At 39.5% G+C, this 27,915-nt stretch overlaps 1 protein-coding gene across 1 annotated transcript in view; it reads right to left on the bottom strand.

Annotated features, from left to right (window-relative positions):
- The window catches only part of ppp1r37 (protein phosphatase 1, regulatory subunit 37), a 57,540-nt gene extending 30,450 nt beyond the window's left edge, over positions 1 to 27,090 (bottom strand). Inside the window, exon 1 of the mRNA XM_057347838.1 lies at positions 25,325 to 27,090. Coding sequence (XP_057203821.1) covers positions 25,325 to 26,045 — 721 coding nt within the window. The 5' untranslated portion in view covers positions 26,046 to 27,090. The remainder of the gene's footprint in view (positions 1 to 25,324) is intronic.
- Positions 27,091 to 27,915: the final 825 nt, after the last annotated feature.

Below are 27,915 nucleotides of genomic sequence, written 5' to 3'. Positions count from 1 at the left end.
ATTCCTTTAATATCAGTGAGTGTTTTTGGGCCCGTCCGTTGTTGTTTGATGAACATTATAAACAGAGATCTTTATTATGCTGCTGCCCCTTTAAGAGCTCGCGCAATATACTGGAACACGTGTTTTGTTTCCCAACTGTTTGGTCACGAAACAAACTGAATACCTTTACAAGGTTTCTTGTTAATATGGGAATTTTTAGGTTATTTTGTGTTAATATGTCCGTTTCAGAGTAAGAAGGCGTGAAAGAGAACTCCGTTCAGTATTTTGTGCTCTGACTCTCTGGGCGCGCGCATATCTCAAACAACCCGCGAGACCTGAAGGCTTTTAGTGATTATTCTTCATGAAAGCTGCATTGATACACGTTTGGCTTCTATCAATAGCGACTCACAAATAAATAGTATTTAGCGTGATGTATAACGTTTTGTATGCTTTGCAGTATTGTTAGAGATCTTTATACAATAGTTCAGTGCTTAAAGTTTAAACACGTGTTTCCTGCATTAGCTTCACATGCATACAATACTTGCAACACATTTCGTTATCTTTGCTGTTTTGTACCTTAGCGGGGGAAATTCTTGTATTCTGCATATTTATTTAAGTTGCAAGATTGAGCGCTTCACTCGTCTGCTCTTTCGGTCCTTCGCCTCTTACCCGTAACCCGCGAATTACGTCTTTGGGGGCGGGGCACTGATAGATAAGTGAATGGTTGAAGGAGGGGAGACGAAAATGAGTGACTGAATGCGCAGCTTGCGCAATATAACATTTCTGCGCATTAAATTTATAATACGCAAAAATTATATATTGATCAGTTTGACAGTCGCACCGGTGCGACCATTAAGAAAAACTTGTCGCACTGGCAGGAAAATTTGTCGCAAAATGAGACCATTTAGTCGCAGTCTAGCGTGTCAGAGCATTGGTTATGATTTTCGGACGGATCAGGCCTTAACTTAACATTCTTAACGAAAAAGTTGTCAATCGTTCTTTTCATCTTCTCTCATCATCCGCGGCTACATCCACTCTGTTTATCTGACGGGCCTATAGGCTACTCACCTCTCTGTCCGACTGCAGCACAGCATTTTCAAACGTACACACACGTACAGGAATATCTGGACCACGGCCAATCAGAGGGGGGTCCGCCCTTCACTATCTCTGATTGGTTTAGACCACGGTATGGGCCTAATGTGTCTGTTGTTGAACCACAGGGAGACTTTCGCAGAGACTTTTTTTTACTCGAAGGGCTGGTCGCACCGGTGCGACCTCAGATTTTTTTTAGTCGCACCATTGAGAAATTAGGTCGCATGTGCGACCAAATTGGTCGCACTCTAGAGCCCTGCCATACACACTATTCAATCAATTCGTTGGTACACGGCTGACACCCACTGTTTATGTTAGAGCCAGAGCTTTCTGAATATACCGCCTCTTTCTTTTTTTGGAAAGGTGTCTTAAGCACTTGAAAAAAAAACTTGTTAATATGTAATAGTCGTCAGGTATTTTATAATAAATACATCTTGCAGTGTTAAATACAAAAAGCCTTGGTTAAAATCACTGTGTAATTAAAAATGATAATACAGTGTTTCCCAATCATTGACGAGACTATGGCGGCCCGCCATAGACTATTTTGTTCAGCCACAGTCTTAAAACGAGCCAAATTGTTTTTCTTACAAAAACAAAACTATTTGTAACGTTGAATTCTCCACCGCTGTTACGTTGTTGTGCCATTGTTCACGGCTAAAAATGCGTACCCCTCTCTGTTGCTTCAGCACCAGATTGCAGCATTTACCTTTAAAATATGCTACATTTTCTTACGGGGGAGCATGCCCCCGGACCCCCTAGAGGAAAATATGTTTAGCCCCCATAGACTCACAAAATTCTGTGGGAAACACTGTAATACTCATTTTCTTACACAGTGTTGCAGTGATTATTATAAATTATTTATCCATGCACATCATTATCTTTGTCAAATTCATTTTTAATTGTATTCTTTAATCAAAAACTTAAAGCTCTAAACAACATCTCTTCATAATGTAATGCCTGAAAAAGAGGTAGGACTATACTGACTGTCCAATGGGTATCAATGGTGTATCAGGCCAATTTACAATGATCCATTCCATAAGGGGAGGGCGACATGAAGTCCCGCCCTACTTTTTTCAAATTTCTGAAGCCGTTTCACTCGGATATGGAAAAGAAAACTTCCGTTTCATGGTGACTAAGTCATCACAGAATATGAACTGCCATTGTAAAGTAACTGTGCCAACTCACTTTCCTGTGAAACACAGCCCTGTAATTCTTCTGACTTGACTATTAACTCTGCAGTCTAAATACATGTTGTTGAAGCTTTGGTGAGACAACAAAGCCAAAGGCCAGATCCAGTAATCTCAAACCTGATTCAGTGCAAGTGAATTACACACATTACGCAAGTATATTCTGCAGGCAGGACATAACCACTGTAGGTCTCACTGCTCAAAGTTCAAACAGTAAAGTACAGCAAGTCCTGCTGTTTCTCATAGTAAAGATAATGACAGCTCCTTCAAATCGTGCACTGTATGCAATAAGGACGACATGTAAAAAAAAGCTTAAAGGAGAGGTTTCTTGCTACTTTTATACAAATGTAATATACATCTTAGGGGTCCACAGAATGTGTCTGTGAAGTTTCACCTCAAAATACACCGCAGATGTTTTATTATACCATGCCCCAGTTTTGCATGTGAGGAGAAACGCGCTGTTTTGGTGTGTGTCTCTTTAAGTGCAAATGAGCTGCTAGTCTCCGCCCCCTTTTCACAGAAAATTCAGCCAGGGCTGTGAGCCTGTGCTTCCATCGATAAAAGAAGGGTCACATAAAGCGAATGAGAAATGCTGTTTCCGTCTTTAAACACCAAACACATTGTTTTCTAAAAGCGAAAAGACTCCTAACAAAGGCGTCATGTTTTCTACATGCGAAATTACACATGACAAACCGGTCGCGTGTTTACAGACCATACACACTGCTTTCTACAAGTGAAAGTACCCATGACAGACCCATCGCGTGTTTACAGACCATACACACTGCTTTCTATAAGTGAAGATACTCAAGACAAACGCAGGTCGCGTGTTTACAGACCATACACACTGCTTTCTATAAGTGAAAGTACTCAGACAGACCATCGCGTGTTTACAGACCATACACACTGCTTCTATAAGTGAAGAGTACTCAAGACAGACGCCGTCGCGTGTTTACAGACCATACACACTGCTTTCTATAAGTGAAGATACTCAAGACAACGCATCGCGTGTTTACAGACCATAATCACTGCTTTCTATAAGTGAAATACTCAAGACAACCCATCGCGTGTTTACAGACCATACACACTGCTTTCTATAAGTGAAGATACCAAGACAAGACGCCATCGCGTGTTTACAGACCATACACACTGCTTTCTATAAGTGAAGATACTCAAGACAAACGCATCGCGTGTTTACAGACCATACACACTGCTTTCTATAAGTGAAGATACTCAGACAAACGCATCGCGTGTTTACAGACCATACACACTGCTTTCTATAAGTGAAGATACTCAGACAAACGCATCGCGTGTTTACAGACCATACACACTGCTTTCTATAAGTGAAGATACTCAGAGACAAACGCATCGCGTGTTTACAGACCATACACACTGCTTTCTATAAGTGAAGATACTCAGAGACAAACGCATCGCGTGTTTACAGACCATACACACTGCTTTCTATAAGTGAAGATACTCGAGACAAACGCATCGCGTGTTTACAGACCATACACACTGCTTTCTATAAGTGAAGATACTCAGAGACAAACGCATCGCGTGTTTACAGACCATACACACTGCTTTCTATAAGTGAAGATACTCAGAGACAAACGCATCGCGTGTTTACAGACCATACACACTGCTTTCTATAAGTGAAGATACTCGAGACAAACGCATCGCGTGTTTACAGACCATACACACTGCTTTCTATAAGTGAAGATACTCAGACAAACGCATCGCGTGTTTACAGACCATACACACTGCTTTCTATAAGTGAAGATACTCAAGACAAACGCATCGCGTGTTTACAGACCATACACACTGCTTTCTATAAGTGAAGATACTCGAGACAAACGCATCGCGTGTTTACAGACCATACACACTGCTTTCTATAAGTGAAGATACTCAAGACAAACGCATCGCGTGTTTACAGACCATACACACTGCTTTCTATAAGTGAAGATACTCGAGACAAACGCATCGCGTGTTTACAGACCATACACACTGCTTTCTATAAGTGAAGATACTCGAGACAAACGCATCGCGTGTTTACAGACCATACACACTGCTTTCTATAAGTGAAGATACTCAAGACAAACGCATCGCGTGTTTACAGACCATACACACTGCTTTCTATAAGTGAAGATACTCAGAGACAAACGCATCGCGTGTTTACAGACCATACACACTGCTTTCTATAAGTGAAGAACTCACAACCATCCGGTACAGACAACGTGAAAACATACAGACATCGCGTGTTTACAGACCATACACACTGCTTTCTATAAGTGAAAGTACTCACAGACAGACCATCGCGTGTTTACAGACCATACACACTGCTTTCTATAAGTGAAAAGTACCCAGACAGACCGCTCGCGCTGTTTACAGACCATACACACTGCTCTTCTATAAGTGAAGAATACTCATGACCAGACCATCGCGTGTTCTACGACATAACATGCTATAAGTAAAGGTTACCAGGACACATGCTTCGTACATGCCAGTGAGTACCATGACAGACCACCGTGTACGACATACTGCTTTCTATAAGTGAAGTACATACAACCATCGCGTGTTACAGACCAACAACTCTTTCAATGAAGTACATGCGACCATCGCGTGTTTACAGACCATACACACTGCTTTCTATAAGTGAAAGTCATGCGACCATCCGTGTTACAGAACACTCTATATGAAACAGACAGCATCGCGTGTTTACAGACCATACACACTGCTTTCTATAAGTGAAGATACTCAAGACAAACGCATCGCGTGTTTACAGACCATACACACTGCTTTCTATAAGTGAAGATACTCAAGACAAACGCATCGCGTGTTTACAGACCATACACACTGCTTTCTATAAGTGAAGATACTCAAGACAAACGCATCGCGTGTTTACAGACCATACACACTGCTTTCTATAAGTGAAGATACTCAAGACAAACGCATCGCGTGTTTACAGACCATACACACTGCTTTCTATAAGTGAAGATACTCAAGACAAACGCATCGCGTGTTTACAGACCATACACACTGCTTTCTATAAGTGAAGATACTCAAGACAAACGCATCGCGTGTTTACAGACCATACACACTGCTTTCTATAAGTGAAGATACTCAAGACAAACGCATCGCGTGTTTACAGACCATACACACTGCTTTCTATAAGTGAAGATACTCAAGACAAACGCATCGCGTGTTTACAGACCATACACACTGCTTTCTATAAGTGAAGATACTCAAGACAAACGCATCGCGTGTTTACAGACCATACACACTGCTTTCTATAAGTGAAGATACTCAAGACAAACGCATCGCGTGTTTACAGACCATACACACTGCTTTCTATAAGTGAAGATACTCAAGACAAACGCATCGCGTGTTTACAGACCATACACACTGCTTTCTATAAGTGAAGATACTCAAGACAAACGCATCGCGTGTTTACAGACCATACACACTGCTTTCTATAAGTGAAGATACTCAAGACAAACGCATCGCGTGTTTACAGACCATACACACTGCTTTCTATAAGTGAAGATACTCAAGACAAACGCATCGCGTGTTTACAGACCATACACACTGCTTTCTATAAGTGAAGATACTCAAGACAAACGCATCGCGTGTTTACAGACCATACACACTGCTTTCTATAAGTGAAGATACTCAAGACAAACGCATCGCGTGTTTACAGACCATACACACTGCTTTCTATAAGTGAAGATACTCAAGACAAACGCATCGCGTGTTTACAGACCATACACACTGCTTTCTATAAGTGAAGATACTCAAGACAAACGCATCGCGTGTTTACAGACCATACACACTGCTTTCTATAAGTGAAGATACTCAAGACAAACGCATCGCGTGTTTACAGACCATACACACTGCTTTCTATAAGTGAAGATACTCAAGACAAACGCATCGCGTGTTTACAGACCATACACACTGCTTTCTATAAGTGAAGATACTCAAGACAAACGCATCGCGTGTTTACAGACCATACACACTGCTTTCTATAAGTGAAGATACTCAAGACAAACGCATCGCGTGTTTACAGACCATACACACTGCTTTCTATAAGTGAAGATACTCAAGACAAACGCATCGCGTGTTTACAGACCATACACACTGCTTTCTATAAGTGAAGATACTCAAGACAAACGCATCGCGTGTTTACAGACCATACACACTGCTTTCTATAAGTGAAGATACTCAAGACAAACGCATCGCGTGTTTACAGACCATACACACTGCTTTCTATAAGTGAAGATACTCAAGACAAACGCATCGCGTGTTTACAGACCATACACACTGCTTTCTATAAGTGAAGATACTCAAGACAAACGCATCGCGTGTTTACAGACCATACACACTGCTTTCTATAAGTGAAGATACTCAAGACAAACGCATCGCGTGTTTACAGACCATACACACTGCTTTCTATAAGTGAAGATACTCAAGACAAACGCATCGCGTGTTTACAGACCATACACACTGCTTTCTATAAGTGAAGATACTCAAGACAAACGCATCGCGTGTTTACAGACCATACACACTGCTTTCTATAAGTGAAGATACTCAAGACAAACGCATCGCGTGTTTACAGACCATACACACTGCTTTCTATAAGTGAAGATACTCAAGACAAACGCATCGCGTGTTTACAGACCATACACACTGCTTTCTATAAGTGAAGATACTCAAGACAAACGCATCGCGTGTTTACAGACCATACACACTGCTTTCTATAAGTGAAGATACTCAAGACAAACGCATCGCGTGTTTACAGACCATACACACTGCTTTCTATAAGTGAAGATACTCAAGACAAACGCATCGCGTGTTTACAGACCATACACACTGCTTTCTATAAGTGAAGATACTCAAGACAAACGCATCGCGTGTTTACAGACCATACACACTGCTTTCTATAAGTGAAGATACTCAAGACAAACGCATCGCGTGTTTACAGACCATACACACTGCTTTCTATAAGTGAAGATACTCAAGACAAACGCATCGCGTGTTTACAGACCATACACACTGCTTTCTATAAGTGAAAGTACCCATGACAGACCCATCGCGTGTTTACAGACCATACACACTGCTTTCTATAAGTGAAATTACACATGACAGACCCCTCGTGTGTTTACAGACCATACACACTGCTTTCTATAAGTGAAATTACACATGACAAACCGGTCGCGTATTTACAAACCGTAACACTGCTTTCTATAAGTGAAAGTACCCATGACAGACCCATCGCGTGTTTACAGTCCACAGACCATACACACTGCTTTCTATAAGTGAAGATATCAAGACAAACCAGTCGCGTGTTTTACAGACCATACACCACTGCTTTCTTAGTGAAGTCATGACAACCACAACGGTGACAGAATAAATCTACAGATTCAAGACAAACCGGTCGCGTGTTTACAGACCATACACACTGCTTTCTATAAGTGAACATTACACATGATAAACCGGTCACGTGTTACATACACACTGCTTTCTATAAGTAAAGATACTCAAGACAAACCCATCGTGTGTTTACAGACCATACACACTGCTTTCTATAAGTGAAGATACTCAAGACAGACCCATCGCTGTGTTTACAGACCAAACTCACTGCTCTTTCCTATAAGTGAAGTACTCCATAGACAGGACGCCATCGCGTGTTTACAGACCAAAGCACTTGCTTTCTTATAGTGAAAGTACCCATGACAAGAACCCAGTCGCTGTGTTTACAGACCATACACACTGCTTTCTGATAAGTGAAAGTACCATGGACAGACACCATCGCGTGTTTACAGACCATACACACTGCTTTCTATAAGTGAAAGATACCACATGATCAGACCCATTCGCGTGTTTACAGACCATACACACTGCTTTCTATAAGTGAAAGTACCCATGACAGACCCATCGCGTGTTTACAGACCATACACACTGCTTTCTATAAGTGAAAGTACCCATGACAGACCCATCGACGTGTTTACAGACCATACACACTGCTTTCTATAAGTGAAAGTACCACATGACAGACATCGCGTGTTTACAGACCATACACACTGCTTTTCTATAAGTGAAAGTACCATGACAGACCTCATCGTGTGTTTACAGACCCATACTACACTGCTTTCTATAAGTGAAATTACCACATGACAGACCCATCGCGTGTTTACAGACCATACACACTGCTTTCTATAAGTGAAAGTACCCATGACAGACCCATCGCGTGTTTACAGACCATAACACACTGCTTTCTATAAGTGAAATACTCAGACAGACCCATCACGTGTTTACAGACATACACACTGCTTTCTATAAGTGAAATTCCATGACAGACCCTCGCGTGTTTAAGACCATACACACTTTCTATAGTGAAATTACACATGACAACCCGGTGCGGTTTACACCATACCACCTGTTTTCTTATAAGGAAATACACAGACAAACCATCTGTGTTACAGCCATATAACTGCTTTCCTATAAGTGAAATCACATGACAGAATCAGGTGGTTGTAGGACATACACACCCTTTCATAAGGAAATACACATGACAACCGGTCGCGTGTTTACAGACCATACACACTGCTTTCTATAAGTGAAAGTACCCATGACAGACCCATCGCGTGTTTACAGACCATACACACTGCTTTCTATAAGTGAAATTACCATGACAACCTCGCGTGTTTACAGACCATACACACTGCTTTCTATAAGTGAAGTACCCATGACAGACCATCACGTGTTTACAGACCATACACACTGCTTTCTATAAGTGAAGATACTCAAGACAAACGCATCGCGTTTTGCTTAAGTGAAAGTAACGTTACACAGGACAATCCCGATTGCGTGTTTACAAGCCACCTACACATTCTTTCTTTGCGTGAATGGACAAACGTTTCACAATGACGTTTTACCTACTTTTAAGATTGCCAAGGTCCCTAGGTCTTACTTAATAATAACGGTACTTACAATGTCTTTATTTGCAGCTTTGCCTCGTTCAGTCTGGTGGATTTCCATTGAAAACAAAATAAATCCATTGCTCTTCCTGTCAGGCTGGGAACAGTGTTCTGTGCTGCTCTGTGCAGCCAACAACAGAACACTTAGCATGCTTTGCTTACTTTTGCCATGGTGTCGGAACTAATTCACATATGTCGCTTGCGAAAACAAAAATGGGGCAGCGCCATGGGTGGACACGTTCAGAAAAGGGGGTGGTAATATTATAATAAGAACGACTACCTACGTCAGAAAGCTGAGCAAAATCCGAACGGCTCGTTTTCTCACAGGCTTGCAGAGATAGGCTCACGTAAACAAAGTTACTGATTGTAATTTTTCCAGTTTTCTGAGTTGGTAGATGCACCAGACACCCGATTATAGCACTTAAACATTGAAAAAGTCAAGATTTTCATGAAATGTCCCCTTTAACTGGGCAATTAACAGTGATAGAGCTTCGAGACTTTCGAGAATTCTAAGCCATCCAGATGCACTGCGAATGTAGCTTGAGAGCAAGACTGCAGTGGCATAATCGACTCATCTGCAAAAAAGATAAAAATCATCGTCTCTCTAAAACGATTGTGCATTCGCATAAGTATGGCAAATCAAACGTGCGTTGGCGTTGAAATTTTTTGAGATTAAGAAATAAAACAACTAAAGCGTTAATGTCTCAGAGTCGTAAACCAATGTGTGACAACCAAAGAACAGAAAGAAAAAGTAATTCTTACAGCAGATGTATTAGTGAATTGTGTTCATATTGTGCTCCTTCATATAGATTGAACTTCACATAGGGACTAATTAACGATTCACTCAGCTCACGATGCGATGCGATTCACGATTCTGATCTCACGATGCGATGATTCACGATTTACTCATGATTTATTTTTACAAACTTCCCTTGCATTATTTCTTAAATACTTCACGTTTCTTTGCTATAGTAAAATTATGGTTTATTTCATATAACAAAAACTAAACTGCAATTTTAAACAAATTAATAATAGAAAAGGTCTCTTTAATATAAACAAACTAATACTGTCTGTCAGACATGTTCACAAGTCTCGGAGTAGTCCAAGACATTCAAGTCAGAGTCATTATGTCGTCGAGTCAGTCATCTCAGTTAAGTGGAGTCCAAGTCAATCTTCAAGTCTCTGTTCTATTTTTAGCAATAGTTTTCTCGTTATTGTAATTCACAGTGTATGAAGCTGAAATCAGTTTTGAAATATACATAATTAACTCTACAGAATGTCTTGGGTATTCAAACCAGTGCTTCGAACAGTGCTGATGCTGGTGTGATAGCCTGTGTTTTCTTCTTTTTGACTAAGTCTTTGCGCCACATTTACCTGGTGCAAAATCAAAATACATTTTATGCGCAAACATGATGTACTAATATGAACCATTTTGCTGTAATCTAGGCTAAATTAAGTAATGTAATGAATTGCACGATGTGTAATTAAATGTTCCAAACAAAGATTTAACTGTTTTTACATAATTTACTTCACTCTTAGAATGAAATTAAACCACGTCATTACCTTTATTTTTCAGAAAAGTTCAGTAACGGATATGCATTGTTGCAACACAGAGAATATTAGACCATGAACGCATGTACAGTTCATTCAATCTCATTTGATTAAATGACTCGTTCAATAAAGGGCTGTATTCATTAAGTCATTCAACCAATGAAACACTCTGACAGGGCTCACACTGAAGCGCTATTGGCTTATGGCATCATGCCTCTTTTGAAGAACAGAGCTGACTCTTTGCTTGAGACTGAATGAGAAATATCTTTCAAAAAGACATATTACAGAAACTGTCTTACATTTCATCAATCATTTTTCAATCAATTCATACTTGCTTTGATCTTTAACGCATTATTCTACCACATCTGTAATGATCAGCAAGTTTGAGCATTACATAGGGCTGTCGCGATAAACCGACGATAATATACGTGATTTATTGCACAGCTTTTGAGTGAAGTACGGGAAAATGCTGCTGCATCCGAAAGCCAGAGGGCGTTCTCGTGCGGAAACTCCAAATACACACTGCAGAAGAAGACCATAAACGCTTCTAGAATCTAGGAAATGCCTAATGGACATCTTTTTATCACTGTTACTCAAGCCTCATCAGGTATTTTTATGATAATAAAGTATATTTATAATGATCATGTTTGACGGGTGTTGCTTTTTCAAATGCACATTATAAGCGACTCAAACTCGCACTTAGCGGTAGATTTCCTACTGATCCCAGAGCCGTGCTTCACGGACAAGCTACGCATTAAAAAAATATCGACATCATGCTATATCGCAGCCAGCTTGAATCTTCAATAGGGTTTCCCGTGGATATCGCGATAACATTCATCGTGCAGCCACTTACTTCATCACTTCTTTTGGCTTAACTGTTACTTTATGTTGTATTTCACGTTATGCAGCAGCTGGCATTAGCGGATAAGTTAACATTGGCATATAAAATGTTCGTGCTTCCCTTTGTAATGAGTTTCAGGTTGACTCGCCTGCAGTCGCGCTTCAAGTTTGTGGTGCTTTACCGGCGATTGTGAAGGAAAATAAGACGCACTGTTAACCGCGATGCGGTAGCGCAGAATACACGTGTCCAGTGCTAGGCTGTCACGATTATTAAATAATCGTCTCATCGCGATTGTTTGACCTCATCGCGATGGTTTCAGATCATCGCAATTATTGCACATCTCTATAGAAGACACTAGGGGGAGCTGTAGTGCACTGCATATTGCATATTTAGTGTATATATTGTAACTAAAGCATGGTAATACTTGTAAAATGTACCACCACAACACAACCACTTAAAAAAAAAAACTAAAGCATATACCATAAAATACCTGCAGTACAATTAATATTATTAGAATCTCAGTGTGAAAACCAGTCTACCAAAATCTCATTAACAAAGTACTTTTAGTAGCTNTAAATCTGAGTACAATTGATATATTATGTAAACAGTAAAATCATAACATAAGAAACTATAGTGAAGTGAAAAGAAACAGACTAGAAGCTTTTCTATGACTGATAGTATTTTATGGTGGCTTCAATTCACACTGATAATCAATTTACAAGTATTTGGCGGTTGTATTATTGACAGGTAAAACCTAAACCTTAAATATGATGACCCAATTTTTTTTCGATGTATTTCCAAGAAAAAGAACACAGTCTTTATATTCAGAACAATATGGTCGTTTCAAAGCTGAATGAAAAAAGAATGAGAATTAAATAGTCAAAGCTCAAAACAGACAATTAATCGTCATAATCGCAATGATTTATTAGACAATTAATCGTCAGTCAAATTTCATAATCGTGACAGCCTAGTAGTGCTTCCTCTTTACCCAGAGACTTCTCCTCTACCGCTTATATGAGATAAGCAGCACATGCGCGCAAGCTGATGTCCGCCAAGGATATTTTCATCTCGTTTTTATAAGTTAACGAAAATGTCATCGTTTTTTTATACTGTTTCGGTATCACGCATTCATTTTTATTTTGTTATCGTCTCGTTTTCGTCAGTGAAAACATGTCGTTAACGAATATTTTCGTTATAGTTTTCTGTCAACGAAATTAATACTGATGTAAACTATTTAAAGAGTACATTCCTCAATATTTTTAAGGGCTTATTTTGGTTTATGGAGTGTCCGACAACAAGTTTATGTACATACATGATGTAAAAATACTATTATTTCGTAATAATAAGCAGTTTTTATTACCTTACTTCTTGACTGACTCTCAAATGATTCGTTCCGCGATTCATCTGTGTAATCTCCGCCTTTCCGCCAGCGTAGTCTGATCTGATTGGTCAGATAGTGTAGTCTGCTGTGATTGGTCAGATGGTCTAGTCTGCTGTGATTGGTCAAACGCGTTCAGCATGTGTCGCAAATGGACCGCCTATCATTACTGCTGTATTACGGTTTGCAGGTGGTTGGATATTAACAGTGTATAGAGAGAGATGGCGTCGATTTTACCTTACCAGTTCGAGCCCGAGTCTGACGAATCATTCTTTAATCCTTATACAGATGCCAGTAAGAAAAAGGACTGTTTTAGACACTTCTAATGTAACAGTTAGTTATCACGGCATACAGTGTACGGTGTTCGTATCTTCAGATGTTATTATAACTATAGTACACCACGCAGTTCTTGAAATAAAGACTTTGAAAGTTAATATGGTTGAACACTTACATTAGCGCAACGAGTTTATAGCTAACGTTAGGTAAACAAACAGTAACAACCCCAAAAATAACGGTAACGTTAGCTAAACACAGACATGAGATAACGTCACACAAATTTAATTTTAAGTAAAGACAAAAATAAAGAGTCACACTTACAGGTTGTGATTCGGTGGAGCTTACAGGTCCAAATAAAGTTGGTATTGCAACATCTTTTAAGGAAAGACGTTTAATGTATCCTGCAGTAAAGGCGCCAACATTGATGAAGCAATCTTCGGTAAAATGACGCGGCCAAAGTAAAACGTTCGGTTTATACTCCTTTGGTGTCGTTTGAAAAATAAATAGTAACCATTTTTTCCTCAGAAGTTCTTCCTTTGGTAGTGAAAATAAGACTGACTTAGTTTCACTACATAGAACACAGCTTCACTTAGACATGATGCACACGTCACGAACGAGCTAGTACAGTGTTTGGGGAGGAGAGAGTTAAGTTTTCGCAGTCAGTCCTAGGCGGGGATTATTTCTAGTGATGTAGATACATTGTGGTTAAAGATTCGGACAGGTCATGACTTGTTCGCGTGATTCAGAGTCGATTACCTTTTTTATAAACTAATAACTTTGTTATTCGTTCACCTTCGGATTTACAACTTGGCAGATTGCTTACATTCAAACACGGCAAAATTAAACACTTCATGAAATGTATTTTTTATGATCTCGAGGAATGTACTCTTTAAAGTTAATCATCCATTATAATATCTGCTGCACTTAAATGGTCTGGCCAGAAGCTAATAAAGTAAGACTTGGCTACAGTTTGTCATTTACGTATATACTGTAACTATACGATGAACACACGTCCTGCAGATGCGTCGCACGTGTACATAATAATGCGCTTTTTACGAGTCTCAAGAGTCACGAGTCCAAGTCAAGTCTCAAGTCAGCTGTCCACGAGTCCAAGTCAAGTTGCAAGTCTCTGTTTATGCGACTTAAGTCGCGGACTCGAGTTTCCATCTCTGCTGTCTGTGCTTTTCTTGGATTTTTTGCATTTAAGAAATATCAGCATGCCCACGTTTAGGTTTGCAGTGAAAATAGCGGCCCCTGCTGTTCAAAAAATATATTGCGATTCAGTTCACACTTCAACCGATTTGAATCGTCACACATTATAATCGATTTTCAACCGGCTCACGATGAATAGTTACATCCCTAATCTACAGTATATAATGTATTTTACAGTGGAAGGTCAATTGCTTGTGTTAGTACAGTGGATGGGATATTTTCTCTTTGTTTGAAGAGAGCAAAGCAGTCTAAATAGTCTGTTTAGCCAGCTCAAATCATCGTTTTTTCCCCTTTAAATGTGATAAAGTCTCTCAACAAAGCCCAAAGTTTTCTAAACATCAATAATGACTTTTCAATAGGGCTGTGCAAAAATATTGATAGTGATACCTCTACTATTGATAATTTTTTTAAAATCATGTCATATACATAAGGCCAAAAGTAAGTGGAAGCGAGCATGGCGAAAAATATAAGAATGCTTCAAGCTCTCAGAGCTGATGTGTGCTTTGGTTTTCAAAATAAGTCATGGAGTAATGAATTATATAAAATAATGCTGTTTGTAGGCTTCGCAAGTCATGACACAAGTCACTTGGCTACTGCAGTGCATTAGACAAAAAGTTTATTAAGAAAAGTAACAATGACATGTATTGTGATTTCATGGATGTGACACCAGCACATTTACAGGACGGATGAACCAGGGGTTTTATACTGCCCATGTTCAGTGTTTTAACTGTAATGCACCACAACAGCCAAGTGACTTGCGTGAGCCACCTTATTCCCCTGTGCTACCCACTTGAGCGGCGCAATCCACAGTTTGAGAACCCAAACCTCTGATCTAAAGGTCCATGCATCACACATCATGGCCACTCTGCAGAGGTAAGGGATGTTTTTACACTTATCCTTACAGAAAACCCCCGGTGGTGCACAGCATGTTGTATTTCTAGCTCTACTTTTTACATTTTCTATTTAAAGTATTGCAATATATCGCAAATATGTATCGTATCGAAATACATAGCAATATATTATAACGTGACCCATCTATCGTGATATGTATCGTATCGGGAGGCACTTGCCAATACACAGCCCTACTTTTCAATGAGTGTCTTTTAAGAATATGGCTCTAAAGAATACACATGATGAGTAAGTATAAGTTATGATAATAGGAGTAAGGAGAGCCCCTGTGGGGATTTCCGTATAAGGTCTTGGGGGTCAATGGCAAACACAAGAGGAGATCTATGCTAAACCCCCGGGGACGTCGTGAGGCAGTAACATCTAAGCGATACGTTTTAAAATAGATCTCCAAACACTTCATGCCAGCTGACCTCAAAGTCATTCACACAGCAGTGCCACAGTCATGGGGGACAGTGCGTGTGAGAAAGAAAACACCCGAACCACGTCCATGCCCTTCTGTAAAAGATAATGTACAGGCAGCCGGTTGTTATCACAGAAATAAGCCCCGACAGTGTGTTCAGGACCCGACGCGAGGCAGAGGGTCTTGTATCACACTGAAGCAGCTTATTTCGCGATAACAGCCGGCTGCTTGTACATTATCCTGATTATTACACGACTACTTGCCACGTGAGAAAAAACATGGAACATGGACATGAAATGTGAATTTGAAATATTTGATTAGCTCATTTTTACTGAATGCAGACCTTCCGCGAGGAAAAGCCATTTAGTTTCGGTTTTAAAGTAAGAAACGACGTTCAAACGTCACGAACAGGCAAATTGGTTTAATCATTTGTAAATAAAATGTCATACATGTTATTAAAAGACATATTTATAATAAATTTTTGTGGAATATTAAACTGCCCCTCTCAAAATGATTTGCAGCATCCAGGTTACAGGGTGTTATTAGTTTTGAGCGGTTGTTATTTGAAAATAACAAAAAATCATTTGAAAATATTTGAAAATAACAACCCTTGGAATGTCGCGACTGGCCAATCAGAATCAAGCATTCAAATGAGCCGTGTAATAAGTACAGATAAATCACCTCAAAGATGACCTGAATGAAACCAACACTGCTCAAAGATGTGACTGTCATCCAGAGATTACATTCAGAAAGGCCTACCAGTTACTTGCATATGGTTAAAACAGTATTTGGGATTTGGCATTGCGTTATCTAGCCTCACAAAGTGACACCTTATAAAAAGTTACACTTGGCATAAATTAAAATAAAAAGTACTTAAAATATAAAAAAAATATTTGTATAAATATTGTACAAACATTTAATGTGCAATACATGAATTCTCAAACTTACAGTAAAATGTATCAAATTTACAGTAAAAGATTTTATCAGTATTGATCAGACAGTATTTTAAATTTTGAAATAAAAACAGATTAAAAATGTAAATAGATTCTAAAGGTGTCAGCCATTGTTACTGTTACATCATGTCCACACAAAAACATTAAAGAAAAAGTTTCTAATATAGAATCTATTGTAGCCCATTGTAACAACAACATAGGAAACAAACCTTTTCCAATGTGTTGCAAAGTGGTGTCACATCTAGTGTGGACACTTTAAGTCTATCTATCTATTTGTTTGTTTATTTTCTCTGTTCTGTTTGGTGGCATACCTCTACTCTCAGTTCCAAAACTTTAATCTAAGTGGGTACAGTGGCTAGCACGAATGCTGTAAGTGGGTTTGTTTCACATGCTGCATTTTCTGCCTGCTTTTGACAGGAATTGTGGTTAATGATCAATCAGACACAAATCATGAGTGATACCCAACAGAAGCCCCAGCAACAAAAAACATCAAAATCCAGAGCAAAATTGACTGATTGAGTGATCACTGAAGCAACTGTCTGATTAATTTATTACAATTTTAGCTTCAGGCGTTTTACTTGGATTTGCATTAGGTGTTTTACTAAAAACGCATTAACATGAGGTCACATCTACTTAGGATTTCTGCTCAAATGTTTAATAGATGTAAATCTAAAGCAAAACAATTTTGTTTGACATATGTGAACTAGAAGTGTAACATTACAATACAGTTTTTCTTAGACATAGCCTTGGTGAGCATAGTCTTACTATTCTTGAAAATACTATTCTTTAAAAGCTGCATCATAAATGAATGCACGGTATGTCCATGATATAAATCTTTCTGGGATTACTGCAATCATATTGATCAACACAAAAATACAAAGCGCTTTGACAAACTTGGTCTCTTAGCAATATTTAGAAGTGTGTGCCTATAGACAGGGGCATGTTTATCATTTTGGGGGCCCTAAGCAAAGTCAAGACCCGGGCCACCCCCCACATGCATACTTTCATTTTTTCTTTGAATTGCACAACAGTAATATCGAGTATATGTAATTAGTGAGAGATATATAACCTGGCTTTATTTTACTTTGAACCGCATAACGCACACAAAATTGTTTGAAGTTTGGTATAAGAATAAACAGTCTTTGTTTTGGAATCAAATATTTGATATGCGCGCTTCATGACTGTGTCTCTGTGCCAGGGGTGGCACCACTACCTGAAAAAATGTGGGGAAAATTTTGATAATTTAAAGGGGTCATATGGCACGAATACGTGTTTTCTGTGTCTTTGGTGTGTTATAAGTTGCCTATGCATGTATAAGACACGTAAAACTGCAAATATTAAAGTGTCGGAACAAAATATGCATTCTATCTAAAAGCGAATGCTCACCCCGACCTGCCTGAAACACCTCGTGTAACCACACCCCCACAAATCTAAGTCAGTTCGTGGTGTGATTTGACTAAGACCGCCCAAATGTATACGCAAGTAAGGTGGGCGTTCCTGTCAGTCCAATTGCTTTGGAACCTGATGTTCCAAATATGGTAAGAGGCGTTACATTTCCGTCACACGCTTGCAGTATTCGACCAATCACTACGCACTGGTTAACTGGCCAATGATAGCACACCTCGCATTTCAGAGCCATGAGCTTTGTAAAAAATCCACGCGTTTCAGAGAGGCGGGGCAAAAAGGAGATACAAACATGCACGGTGTGTGGAAAATACAGCGTTTTTTAACCTTAAATCGTGTATACACATTGCATTACATCTAAAACAAAAAATAATATTCGTTTTAGCCGTGTCATATGACCAATTTAATATAACTCAAGTAATCCATAATCATTTAAACTAATACATAGCATGAATACAAATCAAGTAAATATTATAGAAAATAATTATTTTATTTTATTAATTTCACCCACTCGTTTCAGTCGCCCTGGTTATATGTTGTTTATGTTAGTACAGAGTCTCCGCAACAGTTCTCATGTTTAATGCACGCTTTTCTGTCTTTATGTGCGCTCATCATTGATTTCATCCACTCGTCTCGTTCGCTCCGGTTAAGTTGATGTTTGAAATAATGCTGGTGTGGGTAAAGTCTCCGCAACAGTTCTCGCGTGTGATACACGTTTGCACTTCAGTGTTTACCATAGCGTGCTATGTGTGTGCGCTGTTCAATGATTTCATCCACTCATCTCATTCACTCCGGTTAAAAGTTGTTAATGTTAGAAAGATGTCCAGTGCGGAGTCTCTGCAACACTTCTTGCGTTTAAAGTTTGCGTTTCTGTCTATATGTGCGCTGATCAATGATTACAGTATGGGCCTATGTGAATAAAAGCCAATTTAGCCAAATAAAAAAAATGTAATCATAAAAATGTAGGCTATTAACTAACATTAACGAACAATGAATGAGCAATAAATTTGTTCAAGTATTTATTAATCTCTTTTAAATGTTAGTTAAAAAATACAACTATTTATGTAAGCTCCCCTGTTGAAAAAAACAGCATATGCTGGGTAAGGTATGTTTTGATCGATGCTGGTTTGATCTTAAACCAGCTAAGGACCATCTTAAATCAGCACATGAACAGCTTAAACCAGCACATGAACAGTTTAAACCAGCACAAACCAGCAAACCAGCATCAAAACATACCAAACCAGCATAGGCTGGTTTTTTCAACAGGGTCTGGTCCATTAATACTGACAAATACAACTTTGATTTTAAATAGTAAATGTATTAGTAAAATTAACATTAGATTAACAATCAATAAATAATGTAAAAATATACCTCATTGTCAAGTCTTGTGCAATTTAACTTCAAATAAAAATTAAAAAATTTAGGGCCTTATTGCTATGGCAGTTTTTTCCCTTAGTTTTAGCTTAGTTTTTAGCCTTATTGCTATGGCAGTATCGAAAATGGTATCGAATATCGACATTTTTTTAGGTATTGAATCGAAGTTAGAGATTCCAGTATCGTGACAACACTAGTCCGGACAATGCTTTTTTTAATAAATAGTATTTAATCAATCAATCTAATGTTTTATCAGGCCATTTAGTTTATATTCTGATAGCCACAGTAAGGCCTGGTAACTGATCAAATGTGTTGTAGGCTCTGGTGCTGAAGCGAAGTCCTAGTAGTCTATTTGAATATTTAAAAAACTATTGACAACAAATGTAACAACTGAAATGAATTTATCATGAGAAGCGTCCCCACCCTGGGAGCGTTTAAGCGTTTAAAAATGCCAATATTTTTATCTAAATTTCAGGTGGTTGACGCGACATATTTTCCCACACGCGCTCTCTGTCCGCTGGTGGGAGTGTGCTTACCTGTAGATGTGCGCGCACGTGTCTCTGTGTGCAAGAGCATGGGGGCGGAACTCATTACGAAGAGCAGAGGGGAACTGTAAAGGCACGACCATGTAGAAACAGAAATGACATGCCTATGCCGCCATGTAAATAAGATAAATAACATATTGCTATTTAGCTTGTTTAATACGAGAACAAGGTATAGACATTTTAGTGCTGAAACGATTCCTCGAGTAACTAGAGTTATTCGAATACAAAAAACCATCGAGGCAATTTTTGTTGCCTCGAAGCTTCGTTTAATCCATTTAACTACAGTACACAAGGAGCACTGCGTTTCCCCACGGACCGTTATTACTGACGCACAGACCACTAAACTCTATTCATGTTACAGGGCTCTCAAGTCTCACGCATTTTAGTCTGTTCACATGTATTTCTCATGCTGATAATTAAATGAGAGCTTATTGAAATGGTGAACTGTTATTTTACTTCTATTTTGCGAGTGAAACTTGTTTTCCGGCTGCATTGAGTCCATCAAACTAGATGCGGACTTGTGGACACCGAATCTTGTTATTTACACGTCATCTGTCTGTTCTGCGTGTCTGAGTGAATGAACTGCACAGTTTAACGTGCTACATGCATGATGCTCATGAATTTGTCTGCGTCTGCGCTGAATGAGGACATGAACTTCACCTCCAGAGTTGCACTGAGAGTTTATTTCACAAACATGTTATTGAGTGAGTTAATGTATGCAATTTCAGCAATAAAAACTTTAATTGTTCTAAAAAAAGAAACAAATTAGTTGTTTTACTCATTTTAAGAGACCTGCCTTATTTTCTCTTGTATATTTAGTATTGCTTTTTAATAAAGAAAAAGTACTTATTATCCGAATACCCGATTAATCGATGAAAAATCAGTAGAATACTAGATTAGTAAAAGAATCGATAGCTGCAGCCCTAGACATGTTATATAGAAAGATAACATTAAATGACATCTCTTGTGATTTGGCGCTATATAAAAAATTTAATTAACTTGACCTTCAAGGGGGGCAGGAGGTGCGGTTGGAGGGACGGGGTGCCCCCCTAAAGCAATGGTAGGGGAAACACTGGCTTGTGTAAACTAGGCAAGTAATATCAAAATATCTGTAAATTAATTGAATCGTAATTGTATACGAGGTCTCAGCAAATATCACATCGCTGGCGGAGAAAATAGATATTGCATTGTATAAGGATGAACTGTCCGATTTACATCCGTAATGTAAACATATTTTTGTAAAGGATTTCTGAACAGAGTTCAGAGACAGGTATTGGCAACACTAAGATATCGCACAGAGAATTTGGGAGGCCTTTGTCTCATTATAACCGTAGACATTTGATGATAAAAACATCCCTACGTCACTAGTTTCACGAGTTCACCTCGCATATAATAACTACAGATGGGGGACGGATATTATGCATATTTGGCGCGCTGTCCCGGGGAGAGGGCTCCGAGCTCAGTGGTTCCTCCGAACTCGGAGCGCCCGCCCCTTGTCCGGGGAGAGGACCCCGGGTCCGGTGTGTGCCCGGACTCAGGTCGTTCCCCCTGTTATGCTGCAGTAAAATAGGCTGATGGTGAGGAGTTGGGGTGGAGGAGGGATGCTGCGAAAATGTAGAGAGAATGAGGGTAAGGCGTCTTGTCTATTTGTAGGGGTTTTTCTCCCGGGCTAAAAGATTATTGGTGAGATTGGTCATTGGAAGCCAGCCTGGTTAGTTATCTTATTGTGAGATTGGTCATGGAAAGCCAGCCGGGTTAATTATCTGAATGGTGAGATTGGTCATTGCAAGCCAGCCGGGTTAGTTATCTGCACGTACTCCTCCCGAACTTTGTTAATAAAACATCATTTAGATGGCACTACATAAACATAATAACACAAATAAGATATTTTGTTGTAGTGTGTCAGTAGGAAGTGTCAATATAGGTTTTCAAACTCAAAACAGCATATCTCCACCACGGCATGTTTCTCTATTACAATTAATCACAATAATAATCTATTATTCTTTATAGTTCTTTATATTTTCAGCTTATAAAAGTTGTCACTGCAAATACATCAAAACAGACTCGGCTTTCTAAAAACGGCCACTGGCTCGTTCGTGAAGTCACATGAAAAGAAGTACGGTGGATAAACAAATACAAGTGTTTCCCTGATACAAAACTTAGCGTGGGAGGAAACGGTGTAGGAAACCAAGCTACAAAAGTGGGAAGTTCAGCTGCGGAATACAAGGTAATTATACGCTGTACAGTACAGGCATGTGATTTCAACTACTTCCTCATTCCCAAATAACAACAGAACAATGTGTGACAGTGAAATAAGACCTTTCAAAGCCTCCAATATTTAAAAAACAACAACTTCCCAAATATTAGGAGCACCTTAAAGAGTTGCACTGCAGACAATATAAACAAAAATCAAATGATTATCTATCTTCTAGGGCTGCAACAACTAATCGATAAAATCGATAATAATCGATAACGAAATTCGTTGTCAACGAATTTCATTATCGATTAGTTGGTCTGTGACATCACTTGCGAGCTGAGCAGTTATAAATCAAGCGCGTCTTCCTCCCTTTTAAAATGACCGTTTTAGATGTGTCTCTCCGTGCAGCATGAGCTGCGCAGTTTTAAATGCAGACGTGGTTCTCCGTGGATGCGTCTCTTCGTGCAGCATGAGCTGCGCAGTTTTAAATGCAGAAGTGGTTCTCCGTGGATGCGTCTCTTCGTGCAGCGTGAGATGCGCAGTTTTAAAGTCACACTTGTCTCTCCGTGCTGCACGAGGTGCGCAGTTTGAAAGTCACACGTGTCTCTCCGTGCAGTGCGAGGTACGCAGTTTTAAAGTCAGACGTGTCTCTCCGTGGATGCGTCTCTCTGTGCGGCACATGTTGCGCAGTTTTAAAGTCAGACGTGTCTCTCGGTGCATGCGTCTCTCCATGCAGCGCGAGGTGCGCAGTTTGAAAGTCACACGTGTCTCTCCGTGCAGCGCGAGGTACGCAGTTTTAAAGTCAGACGTGTCTCTCCGTGCGGCACATGTTGCGCAGTTTTAAAGTCAGACGTGTCTCTCGGTGCGTGCGTCTCTCCGTGCAGCGCAAGGTGCGCAGTTTTAAAGTCCGACGTGTTCTGCATGCATCTCATCAAGCTGCGCATTTTTAAAGTTTAAAGGGGAGAGGTGTTTTAAATACAAAATAAAAGATTATATTAGTAAAACCCAATTTGTGGCGTTTGCACTTTGCAAAGTACATAATAGGCTAAATACCCTGATTTGGTGGTTTATTTAGTTCAGAGGTGGGTAACGAAGTACATTTACTTGAGTACTGTACTTAAGTACACTTTTTGAGTGTTTGTACTTAAGTATTAATTTTTCTGTTTACTTTATACTGTACTTCACTACATTTGAATGACAAATATCTCACTTTTCATGGCACAAAAAAAAATATTTCCTTGGCCGACCCTCTCCTCCCTCCCACGTTTGGGAGAGACTATTGTCAGTTGCTCCTAATATGACACATGAATCAACTCACCGGGTGTGTTAATTATGGAGACATTCACAACATTTTGGGAGAAGGCTAATGAGTTCAGTTGTGTATACTTTTCCCATATCTGATTTACTTATTATAAGCAAAAGATGTAATTACATTTTTATCCGATTAATCGAAGAAAAAAAAGAAAAAGAAAAAATAATAATCGTCAAACTAATCGATTATCAAAATAATCGTTAGTTGCAGCCCTACTATCTTCTATACATTATCTGTATCCACACATCACATGAGTGGATCAACTAACTAGTTACTCAGTCTACATTGCAATTTACAATATTTATTCCAAGAAAAGGCCTGCTGAAGCGATCTGATCTACTGTGCCCTGCTCAAAGACACAATGGTGGCAATGCAGGTCTGGGATCACTGGAATTCTCCAGAGACAACATTATGTGGAAATTACACAGCGAGCTTTGTGCATGCTCATCAGCTCTTTAAACACGAGACTATTACCACAAATAGCCTGTGATGGCTGGACCTGGAACCTTTAAAACTTACATAAACTGTACAACCAGTGCAATTCCAAGCTCTCTTATCCATGTAGAGAGGATTACGTAATGAATACCATGCAGATAGATGATACCAAAATAGGCAAAAATATTACAACTTGCATTAATAACATTGAACTAATGATCATTTAAACCACAAGACACCACAAAACCAGTTCAACTGAAGCTGGCTAGTAAATGTTTATTTTAATAAAAAAAGTTTTATTTGAGATAGAGAAAATTTGAGACAATGAGATTCAACTCAAGCTAAATAATATAAATTGCACATTTTTATCATCATCAACTATGTTTTATATATTATCAGCTGCTAAAGCATAGCGCTGGCGACATCAAGGTCATGGGTTCAATACCTACACACAGACTGATAACTTGTTCTTTGAATACACTATTCAAAGTCGATTTGAATGAAAGTGTTTGCCAAAAGTAAAAATGTAATGCAAATACCACAATGAAAACAAAGAGCAGCTGTCAAACCATCCGTTGTTTTATTGTGTCTTGACGGCTTTGCTGGGATTTGATTGAGCTTACTCAGATATAAGCAATGCACACTACACCTTGGCCTGTGTAGAGCACACAAAAGAGATTCCCCGCGGGCCAAAATGAGACACACCTCATAACCTTTGGCCGAGAAGAAAGCAAAGAACGTGCCGTTACGTTTTTGCTGGCTCACAAACATGCGTTTGCGAGTGTGACGTGACACAGCCAAACGCTCAGAATAACACGAGGTTCTGGGTTACTGTGCCTTACACGAGATTCCGATAACTCAGTGTTATGTAACACCGTCTGGAAGGGTTACGGAGGTTGCTCCATATCTATGTTTGCTGGAGCCTCAGACGAACAATTATGGCTGCAGTTGTTATGTAGCTTTGGAATGACCCTGGAGGACTCTGGGATCAAGTGTCATTTGGATCACGCGAGCCTTTCAGGAAACCACTGCTGTTTATGCTCTCGCGCTCTCTTCCTGGAGCAAAACGGGTAACAGAAGCCATGTTCAAAGCTCTGGCTTGGACTCAGCAGGGACTGAATAATCTGACCACCGAGTATGATCACACAAATCTGAGTGGAGCAACAACGCAGGCCGCAGGAGATGGCCTCTGTGTTTGGGACGCGACTCAATAATGACAGTCCTTCACAACAATTCAAAGATGTTGATGGCTCAAGCAAACAGCCTAATACAAAACAATGTGTTGAGAAACTGTAAATGTCCTCTTACCATGTCTCCAAGGGTCCTTCGGCTCAACCGCACCCGAGATGATGTCCTCGTCTGAAGGAAAGGTCACCCTTTTGGAGCCGTGCTTGACCCCTGTTCCCTCCCCAGGTGTGGAAGCAGGGGAGACGGCCTCCACGCATGGACTGAGCGAGGATACATCTTCAGTACTTTCCTCTGAAGTTACCTGTGAATGCAGTTCTATGACAGTTTCTGAAATGAGGACGTTATCGCAACTAGAGGCACTTCCGTCACTTACAGCAGTCGTCTGGTCTGCTGGTTGTAAGTCCAAAACCCCATTTTCATCCAGACTTAAATCCACACCGATATCCATGTCACCATCATCATCATCACCTCCATCTCCAAGAGAACATTTGGTCACTAATGATTCCTCCACACTGCTTGAAAGTTTTTGCTGCTCACCGCTGGAACCGTTCACAGGGTCAGCTGACAGTGCAGCCGATGCAATGGATCCATTGTTTTTACAGTGCATTGCTTTGATGTCTGCGGAAAGCTCAATATCCTCATCCTTGGCACGGACGTCTTTTAATCTCGCTAAGACAGCCGAGTCCGCAGGCTGCGTGGTAGCACCCCGCTCCCCATTTTCTCCATCTGAGAGACAGTCACAGGGAAGGATTTTGTCCACGGGGTGTGATGTAGTGTCGTCATCGACGTCGGGTTTTGTCATGGCATTGCACGAATCTACAGCTTGATTCTCGCAATTCATTTTCTCATTTCCAGAAAGCTGGAACACGCCACTGCCTGTCACGCACTAAAGATGTTCAACCAGCTAAAACATAGTCTAATCTTCTCAAACTTGGGGAAAAAACAGGTCAATATCTCCCTGACAAGTGCATTGGCTATTAAACATTAACATTACAGCAAAAAAACACTACTTTGAGTGGGGTGTCAAAGTATATTTTCTGAAAACCAACTCTAATAATTAAACTTTACTTGTTTGTGTTTTCACAAAACCACTTACTTATTTAACAGCATTACTGTAGTGTTCTGAAGCATTTTATGGGCTGCATCAGGTTAACAATCATAAACTATGTTTGATATATTTCCTTGTTTAATCCTGTGCTCCAGATCAGGTTGTAGGTACATGTCAAACAGAGCTGACGTCAAACTGTATCAATATCAACCACACTAAAGAAAATATTTTAAATGGGCATCATGTTGACACTATCACACACACCACCATTCAGCAAACAATGCGTCTTTAAGGTTTGTCCACGATTAAATTTACAACTGTTCCTGCTCTGCTACCACGATCACGATCAAGAACAAGGACTGGCAGAAGTGTTTAAAGATATCAGACTGTATATTAGGTTGGTGCGAGATATAGATCACTAGACTTTTACAGCTGGCCTGCTCTTCTGCGCAAAGACCTCCGCGTTTACTAAAGGAGACTCTTATAAGCCAACGATTTAATATAAAGTGCAAAATAATGTTTAACGATCCAGTCGTGTCTTTAAAGTGTCATGTCGAATGATCTATCCGTCCATTTCACTTTCTGTGCGTCGCGGCGCTGGGCTAAAATAAAAACAGGCGTCACACTCCGGAGCGCGCTCACATCCTCAAAGTCCGCAAGAAACGGCCTCCCGAGGACCGTGCAAACGCTCTCTTCGACTCGAATGATGTTGAAGACCGTGAAAACGCACAAACAGCAGAAAAAGAGGAAAATATTGGCTCCGGTGCTTCAGTCCGAACCGACTGTGTATACGTCTGTTGACTGCTCAGAGATACGTCATCAACTTCTGTTTAAACGCACTGGAGGATTCGGCTGCAGCACTTTCAACACTTTTTATTTATTTATAAAAAACTAAATACTTACAGTCAGTTGCGCGAACATTGCAGATGTTTTTCTCTATATTTCTTGATATATTCCTCAGAGATAACGACTGTTGTTTACCTCAATTGTTGTGCATAATAAATTGCTATAACTAATTCTGCGAATCTGTTCGGCAAGGACATTTGAACTTGCCAAACAGCTGTCACGCTGGATGCTTTATGACGCGTGTCAACGTGGAAAATAGATAAAGGAAATAATAAATAAATAAATAATTAATTTAAATATCGATTAACAACAGATACACCCATTTTCTTTTTTTTTAAACTAATGTTTTTAAAAATTTGTGTAAGACTTTAGTATGGCCTACTTTATTTATAATGCTAAACTATATATTTTAAATAGAATCTTTTAATAGATGTTTATTCTATCACGTGCATTATGGCACATTTCCCATATATCGTAAACAAATATTTGTAAAATATTAATATAGTGTTATTTTGCACGCCCTCCTGCTCTGAAGTTTATTTTGCATACTCACTTTGTCACTTAACTCTTGAAGTAACTTTCCTGAACTTATATATTAGTATATTAGAATACTTGACAGACAAATGAGAAAGAAACCTAACCATCTCTCTTTCTCTCAACAGGTATAGTTCTGGCTTTTGTTGAAACTATTAACTTGGTATTAGCACCAATTGTATTACTGCTCCAGTATGACATATCGCTTTATTGCTCCTGAACTCTCTGTAAGTCGCTTTGGATAAAAGTGTCTGCTAAATGACTATATGTAATGTAATGTCCT

This window comes from Triplophysa rosa, linkage group LG12, assembly GCF_024868665.1.
Source record: "Triplophysa rosa linkage group LG12, Trosa_1v2, whole genome shotgun sequence".
Classification (NCBI taxonomy): domain Eukaryota; kingdom Metazoa; phylum Chordata; class Actinopteri; order Cypriniformes; family Nemacheilidae; genus Triplophysa; species Triplophysa rosa.
This window is presented reverse-complemented; position numbering and strand designations above follow the sequence as displayed.